This window comes from Anolis sagrei, chromosome 13 (assembly GCF_037176765.1).
Source record: "Anolis sagrei isolate rAnoSag1 chromosome 13, rAnoSag1.mat, whole genome shotgun sequence".
NCBI lineage: Eukaryota > Metazoa > Chordata > Lepidosauria > Squamata > Dactyloidae > Anolis > Anolis sagrei.
This window is the reverse complement of record NC_090033.1, coordinates 13,642,823-13,651,888: the sequence shown is the minus strand read 5'-3', so window position 1 is coordinate 13,651,888 and position 9,066 is coordinate 13,642,823. Positions and strand designations below refer to the sequence as shown.

At 38.8% G+C, this 9,066-nt stretch overlaps 1 protein-coding gene across 1 annotated transcript; it reads right to left on the bottom strand.

The window, feature by feature from the left end:
- On the bottom strand, positions 1-8,745 carry RPL22 (ribosomal protein L22). Its single transcript, XM_060758667.2, has 4 exons — positions 8,669-8,745; positions 6,052-6,156; positions 2,615-2,739; positions 1-232 (listed from the first exon to the last, which is right to left on the bottom strand). Exons 1-4 carry the CDS (start codon positions 8,678-8,680, stop codon positions 88-90), a joined length of 387 nt encoding a protein of 128 aa, XP_060614650.1. The 5' UTR covers positions 8,681-8,745; the 3' UTR covers positions 1-87.
- Positions 8,746-9,066: the final 321 nt, after the last annotated feature.

Here is a 9,066-nt window from a genome sequence, read left to right as displayed (position 1 = left end):
TTGCAACCGTCATTGGCGCATTTTATTGAAGGAAAATGTACAAAATCTCCCTAGATCCTTTTGGTTTTTTTGGGGGGGATACGCTGCTCAATCTTCCTCCTCCTCCTCTTCCTCGTCCTGGTTGATCTGGAAGTAGCGCAACTCGTAGCTCTCCTTGCTGTTGGCCACCACGCGCAGCCAGTCGCGCAGGTTGTTCTTCTTCAGGTACTTCTTGGTCAGGTACTTCAGGTACCTGAGGAGACAGGTGACAATGGGATAGAGGAACGTTAATTGTCGCCATCCATCATATGACAAAATTAAGTGCCACCCCAATATGCATTTTTATATATATGTACAATTACAAAACAAAGCAGCCATCCTTCCACATTTTCGTCGCAATTGCGCAATCCCATAGATAGATAGATAGATAGATAGATAGAGACATGTGTGAAGGGATAGAGAAAGAGAGAAATGTATTGGTAAGTAGATGGAGGTTATATAATATATTTTAATATCAAGAATAGTATAATTGCATATAAAATTATAACATAAATAATAATTACATATATTTATAAGCATATAAAACAATAATAGTACAATTACATATAAGTAAATATTCATTAAAATATATACTTAATTAATAAAATATATTAATTAAAATACATATAAGTATATATTAATTAAAATAATAATTACATATAATTATAAGCATATAAAACAATAATACAATTACATATAAGTATATAAAATAGAATATTAATAGTGTATTTGCATATAAGTATATAAAATAAAAATAAAATATAATATTATACTAATATAATTGCATAAGTATATATAATACAATATAAATAATAGTATAATTGCATATAAAAATTATAATATAAATAATAATTACATATAATTATAAGCATATAAAACAATAATAGTACAATTACATATAAGTATATATAATAATATAATATTAATAGTGTATTTGCATATAAGTATATAAAATAAAAGTAATATAAAATTAGACTAGTATAATTGCATATAAAATTTTATAAGCAATTTTATAAGCATATAAAACAATAAAAGTATAATAACATATAATTATATATGATCACAACATAATATTAATAGTATATTTGCATATAAGTATATAAAATAAAAATAATATAAAATTGTACTAGTATAATTACATAAGTATATATAATAAAATATCAATAATTACATATAAGTATATATAATAATATAATATTAATAGTGTATTTGCATATAAGTATATAAAATAAAATAATATAAAATTATACTAGTATAATTGCATAAGTATATATAATAATATACTATCAATAGTATAATTGCATATAAGTGTATAAAATAATATTAACTATACTAATAGCAATAATATAATTAATAAATATATAAAATGAAAATAATATAAAATAATTCTAGTATAATTGCATATATAATATACTATCAATAATAGTATAATTGCATATAAGTATATAACATAATAATATTAACTATAATAACAGCAATAATATAATTATTAAATATATAAAATGAAAATATTATAAAATAATACTAGTATAATTGCATAAGTATATATAATAATATAATATCAATAATAGTATAAATGCATATAAGTATATAACATAATGTTAACTATAATAATAGTAATAGTAATATAATTATTAAAAATATAAAATAAAAATAATATAATATTAATAACAGTATAATTGCATATAAGTATATAATATAATAATATTAACTATAATAACAACAATATTATTATTGCGTTTTGGACTTTAGGAGAGCTGATTTCCGAAAAATGAAGGAAACACTGAGCAGCGTTCCGTGGACACAGATACTAAAAGACAAGGGAGTCATGGATGGATGGGAATTTCTTAAGAGTGAAATACTCAAGGCGCAATTGCAAACCGTGTCAACAAAGAGAAAAAATAGGACAAGTGCAAAGAAGCCAGAATGGATGTCCAAAGAACTTCTAACTGTGCTAAGACACAAAAGAGACATGCACAAGAAGTGGAAAAAGGGAGAAATCACCAAAGAAGAATTCAAACAAACAGCCAACACCTGTAGGGAAAAGGTCCGCAAGGCTAAAGCACAAAACGAGCTCAGGCTTGCCAGGGACATTAAAAACAATAAAAAGGGATTCTTTTCTTATGTCAGTAGAAAAAGGAAAAACAAGGAGGCGATAGGGCCTCTTCGAGGAGAAGATGGGGCAATGCTGACAGGGGATAGGGAAAAGGCAGAACATAATAATATTAACCATAATAACAGCAATAATATAATTATTAAATATATAAAATGAAAATAATATAAAATAATACTAGTATGATTGCATAAGTATATATAATAATATAATATCAATATTAGTATAATTGCATATAAGTATATAACAGAATATTAACTATAATAACAGCAATAATATAATTATTAAATATATAAAATAAAAATAATATAAAATAATACTAGTATAATTGCATAAGTATATATAATAATATAATATCAATATTAGTATAATTGCATATAAGTATATAACATAATAATATTAACTATAATAATGGCACAACGAAGCGGGAATAACACTTGCAAACCAGGAATGGAACATTTTCCGAAATTGGTGACACCCCACCTTTTGGAGAAGGGGACCTCGGAGGTGACGGTGATCTTGCTCTTGCTCCTCTCGATGGTCACGACGCCCCCGCCCAGGTTCCCGGCTTTCCCGTTGACTTTGATGCGCTCCTGAAGGAACTGTTCCTGAGGAGGAAAAGAATAAAAAGGGATATTATTATTATTTATAGTATTATTATTATATTAGTTATATACAGGCCATCCCCGAGTGATTTGAGAAAGGAATTGTGTGCCAAGGTTGATCTTTATCAGTTATTTATGTGGCTCGCAGTGCTCTCAGGAAGTTAGTGAAGGTACTGCGAGTCCCATCGTCCATGATCCATCGTCCTCCAAACACCCCCCAGGATGTAGAGTGGGTCATGGGGGCTCTGTGTGCCAAGTTTGGTCTTGATCAGTCATTGGATGAGGGTTGCAGCGGTCTTGGGAAGTGAGTGAAGGTACTTCAAGTCCCATCATCCGTGGTCCATCTTCCTCCAAACCGCACCAGGATGTAGAGTGGGTCATGGGGGCTCTGTGTGCCAAGTTTGGTCTTGATCAATCATTGGATGAGGGTTGCAGCGCTCTTGGGAAGTGAGTGAAGGTACTTCAAGTCCCATCATCCGTGGTCCATCTTTCTCCAAATTGCACCAGGATGTAGAGTGGGTCATGGGGGCTCTGTGTGCCAAGTTTGGTCTTGATCAATCATTAGATGAGGGTTGCAGCAGTCTTGGGAAGTGAGTGAAGGTACTTCAAGTCCCATCATCCGTGGTCCATCTTCCTCCAAACCGCACCAGGATGTAGAGTGGGTCATGAGAGCTCTGTGTGCCAAGTTTGGTCTTTATTGGTCTTTGTTGGGGGCCGCAGTAGTCTGCGGGAACTGAAGAGTAGGAAAGTACTACAAATCCCATCATCCATTGTCCGTCCTCCCCCAAACCTCACCAGGATGTATGTGGCAGCTTTCTGATTGGCTGCCACTTTCACAGGCCACTGAGACTTGCACAGGTGATACACCTGGACCAAACTTGGCATGGCCCCCTTTACGTCCTGGTGCCATTTGGGGGAAGTGGGCCACGGATTATGGGTTTTGTAGTACTTTCAAATGCTTTGGCTCCTACACACCACTGTGGCCCCCACCAATGACATATCAAGACCAAACTTGGCACACAGAGCCCCCATGACCCACTCTACATCCTGGTGCAGTTTGTAGGAGGAGGGACCATGGATGATGGGACTTGCAGTACCTTCACTCACTTACTGAAACCACTACAACCCTCATCCAATGACTGATCAAGACCAAACTTGGCACGCAGGGCCCTCATGGCCCACTCTACATCCTGGTTCTGTTTGGAGGAGGATAGACCATGGATGATAGGACTTACAGTACCTTCACTCACTTTCAGAGACCACTACAACCCTCATCCAATGGCTGATCAAGACCAAACTTGGCACGCAGAGCCCCCATGACCCACTCTACATGCTGGTGCAGTTTGGAGGAAGATGGACCATAGATGATGGGACTTGAAGTACCTTATCTCTCTTCCTGAGACTGCTGCGACCCTCATCCAATGACTTAAATAACATAAATAACTGATAAAGACCAACCTTGGCACACAATGCCTTTCTCAAATAACCCGGGCACTGCCGGGTGCCCAAGCTAGTATCTATATAAATAAAAATGTAATGTTCGTTTGTGGGATAAACAGAACTCAAAAATCACTGGACGAATTGACACCAAATTTGGACACAAGACACGTCTCAGGCCAACGAGTGACCATCACTCAGAAAAACACTGAAAAACACAGCGGAAGGGACTGAAAAAGCCAAAAAAAACACCGAAAATACATTGCAACACATGCACAAAACCACACATATATACACAAACACATATATACACACATATATGCATATACACACACAAAACACATACACAGAAAGGAGAGAAGGAAGGAAAGAAAGAAGGAAGGAGAGATGAAGGGAAAGAAGGAGGGAAGGAGAGAAAGAAGGAAAGAAAGAAGGTTAGAGAAGGAAGGAAGGTGAGAAGGAGATAAAGAAGGGAAAGAAAGAAAGGTGGAGAAGGAAGGAGGGAGGGAAAGAGGGAGAGAAGGAAGGAAAAAAAGGGTAGAGAAGGAAGGGGGGAGAGAAAAAGGGAAGGGAAAAGGGAAGGAAAGAAAGAAGGGTAGAGAAGGAAGGGAGAGGAGATAAAGAAGAAAAGAAAGAAGGGTAGAGAAGGAAAGGAGGGAGAAAGAGGGAAATAAGGAGGGAAGGAGAGAAGGAAAGAAAGGAAGAGAAGGAAGGAGAGAAAGAGGTAGAGAAAGAGGGAAAGAAGGAGGGAAAGAAAGAAAGGATAGAGAAGGAAGGAGGGATAGAAAGAGGGAAGGAGAAAAGGAAGGAAAGAAAGAAGGGTAGACAAGGAAGGAAGAAGGAGGGAAGGAGATAAAGAAGGATAGAGAAGGAAAGGAGGAGAGAAGGAGGGAGAGAAAGAGGGAAAGAAGGAAAGAAAGAAGGGTAGAGAAGGAAAGAAAAGGGAGAAAGAGGGAAAGAAGGCGGGAAGGAGAGAAGGAAAGAAAGGAAGAGAAGGAAGGAGAGAAGGAGGGAAAGAAGAAGGGAAGGAAAGAAAGAAAAAAGAAGGGTAGAGAAAGGAGGAGGGAGAGAAGGAAGTAAAGAAAGAAGGGTAGGGAAGGAAGGAAGGAAAGAAGGATAGAGAAGGAAAGAAGGAGAGGAGGGGGAGAAAGAGGGAAAGAAGGAGGGAAGGAGAGAATGAAAGAAAGGAAGGAGAGAAGGAGGGAAAGAATGAAATAAAAAAGTGAAAGAGGGAAGGAAGGAGAGAAGGAATGAAAGAGAGAAAGAGGGAGGGAGGGAAGGAGACAAGGAAGGATGGAACCAAAGAGCAAAGGAAGCGAGAAAAGAAACAGGTAGAGAAGGAAGGAAGAAGGGAAAGAAAAAGAGGGAAGGAAGGAAAGGTTGGATATAGCAATGCGTGGTGGGTACAGCTAGTAAATATATAATTATAACATATTATTATATTATAATATTATTATATATTATAATATATTATAATATTATAATAATATAATATTATTATATATTATAATATTATATTATAATATATTATTATATTATTATATGATATTACTATTAGTAGTATTGTATTGCATAACATTATAATATTATAAATATTCTATGTACATACAATATATTACATTATATGTTATTATTACATCTCTATATAGAAATGGATGAAGCAACAGCTCCCCCGGTGGCTGAAACACGAAGTATACGCTCACAAAGCTGGAATGTTAAATAGCCTCTGTGTGCCTGTCTATATATGTTGTGTATCTAATATTTGCCATGTATATGTGCGTTGTGATTCGCTGCGGGGTGAGAAGGGCGGAATATAAATGACGTAAATAAATAATAAATATATAGATAGATTAGGACACGAGGGTCACGCCGACTCACAAAGTTGGCGGCGTCCATGATGCCGTCCTCGACGGGGTGCGTGCAGTCCAGGGTGAACTTCAAGACCTGTTTCTTCTTCTTGCCGCCTTTCGTCGCCAGCTTCTTCTGCAAGAGCAAAGGGGCGGATGTCCAGCGTTGCGCACAATGCGCACAATGCGCAACCGCAAAATGCGTCCCTCCCACAGAAACCAAATCTGGGCAATATACTCAACTAGTAGTGTTACCTAGTCGTATTCACACATTCGGACATGCAGTCAGATTCTGACACGCATTCACACATTTCCAACACACATTTATTTGTTCCGACATGCACTCACATTCAAGCACACATTCACACACGAGCCCACACATTCCAAAAATGCAATCATATGTTCCCATATGCATTCACACATACAGACACATGTCCACATGTTCCAAAACGCAATCATACTTTCAATAAATGCATGTCAGAATGTATGATTGCGTTTTGGAGCATGTGGACATTGTATAAAACATGAATTTATGCAGACACGCATCCACGTGTTCAGGCATGCATTCACACATACAGACACATGTGCATAGGTTCAGACATGCAATCATATATTCAGACGTGCGTTCACATTTAGAAATGCACACTAACATACATTCACACCTTCAGACATGCATCCACACTTATGGACATGTATTCATACATTCTAACATGCATTCACATTCAAATGCGCACACATACAGATGCATGACCACACGCTCTGACACACAATCATACATTCCAACATGTATTCACATTTAAACACGCATTCACACAGGCAGACAGACATATGTTCTGACATGCATTCACACATACAGACACATGTCCACAGGTTCAGACACACAATCATATATTCTGACATTCCAATATGCACTCACATTTAGAAATGCACATACACACATACAGACACATGACCACACACTCCAACATGCAAGCATACATTCCAACATGTATTCACATTTAAACACACATTCACACATACAGGCAGACAATCATATGTTCTGACATGCATTCACACATTCCGATATACATTCGCATTTAGAAATGCACATTCACACATACACACGTTCCGACACACAATAATACATTCCGACATGCATTCACATTTAAACATGTATTCACACATACAGGCAGACAATCATATGCTCTGACATGCATTCACACATACAGACAGGGGTCCATGCATTCTGACATGCATTCACATGTACAGGCACAAAATCATATGTTCCAACATGCATTCACATTGAAACACGCATTCACATGTACAGGCACAAAATCATATGTTCCAACATGCATTCACATTGAAACATGCATTCACATGTACAGACACAAAATCATATGTTCCGACATGCATTCCCATTTAAACACACATTCACATGTACAGGCACAAAATCATATGTTCCGACATGCATTCACGCATACAGACAGGGGTCCATGCATTCAGACATGCAATCATATATTCTGACATGCATTCACATTCAAACACGCATTCACATGTACAGGCACAAAATCATATGTTCCAACATGCATTCACATTGAAACATGCATTCACATGTACAGACACAAAATCATATGTTCCGACATGCATTCCCATTTAAACACACATTCACATGTACAGGCACAAAATCATATGTTCCGACATGCATTCACGCATACAGACAGGGGTCCATGCATTCAGACATGCAATCATATATTCTGACATGCATTCACATTCAAACACGCATTCACATGTACAGGCACAAAATCATATGTTCCAACATGCATTCACATTGAAACATGCATTCACATGTACAGACACAAAATCATATGTTCCGACATGCATTCCCATTTAAACACACATTCACATGTACAGGCACAAAATCATATGTTCCGACATGCATTCACGCATACAGACAGGGGTCCATGCATTCAGACATGCAATCATATATTCTGACATGCATTCCCATTTAAACACGCATTCACATGTACAGGCACAAAATCATATGTTCCGACATGCATTCACATTTAAACACACATTCACATGTACAGGCACAAAATCATATGTTCCGACATGCATTCACGCATACAGACAGGGGTCCATGCATTCAGACATGCATCCATTTTCAAAAATACATTCACACACAGACACACATCCACACATTCCAATACACAGTCGCAGGTTCTGACACGGATTCACATTCAAACACATGTCCACACATTTAGACAAGCATTCACACGTTCCAACACACACTTTTGTAGGTTCTGACATGCATTCACATTCAAACACGTGTCCACACATTCAGACACACATCCACACATCCCAACACACAGTTCTGACACGCATTCACATTCAAACACGTGTCCACGCATTCAGACGCATCTAGACGTTCAGACACGCGTCCAGGCGTCCCAAGAGAGAGAATCAGAGTGCAGGCCACTCTCTGCGCATGCGCAGTGGCCTTTTCCGTGAGGGACTCGCACATGGCCCAGTTTGGAAGGGGAATCCTCTCGGAAGGCGCTCAGGGTGGGATTCCCGGCCGGAAAAGGCCTTCCCCGGGCGGTGTGAGGCCTCCCGCTCCCCTCCCGAGGCCTCTGGGCCTTCCACGCCGCCTTTCCCGGCCTCAGACTCACCGCGGGCGCCATGGCGGCAGGAGCAGGGAAGAGAGAAAGGAAGGGCGGCACTGCGCAGGCGCAAGACCAGGCCCCGCCTCCCCGCGCAGGCGCAGACTCCAACTGGAGAAGCGCCGCTGCCCTTCCCTCTGTAGCCGCGCGGGGCACGCCGGGAGGCGTAGTCCTTGCCCAGCGCTTCGCTTGAGTCACTCAACGAGGAGCGGGCCGTCGCTGGACTACAACTCCCATCTACTTTGAAATGCTCACTCTATTTCTATGTACATCTCATCTTGAAGGCTCTAAATCGGTGTGCTGCAGGGTGAACTACAACTCCCACCATGGTGAGCCGTGGTGGAAGTTGAGGGGACCTCAAACACCACTAGTAGTTTGAGTTACTCATGTGCCAAGTTAACCCTAGG

What these genes read in the sequence shown, in the direction of transcription:
- RPL22 (XM_060758667.2), bottom strand. An exon ending in TCATGGACGCCGCCAACTTT is followed by an intron (nt 2,740 to 6,051) that starts GTGAGTCGGCGT and finishes TTTCCTCCTCAG; the next exon opens with GAACAGTTCCTTCAGGAGCG. An exon ending in GAGGTCCCCTTCTCCAAAAG is followed by an intron (nt 233 to 2,614) that starts GTGGGGTGTCAC and finishes CTGTCTCCTCAG; the next exon opens with GTACCTGAAGTACCTGACCA.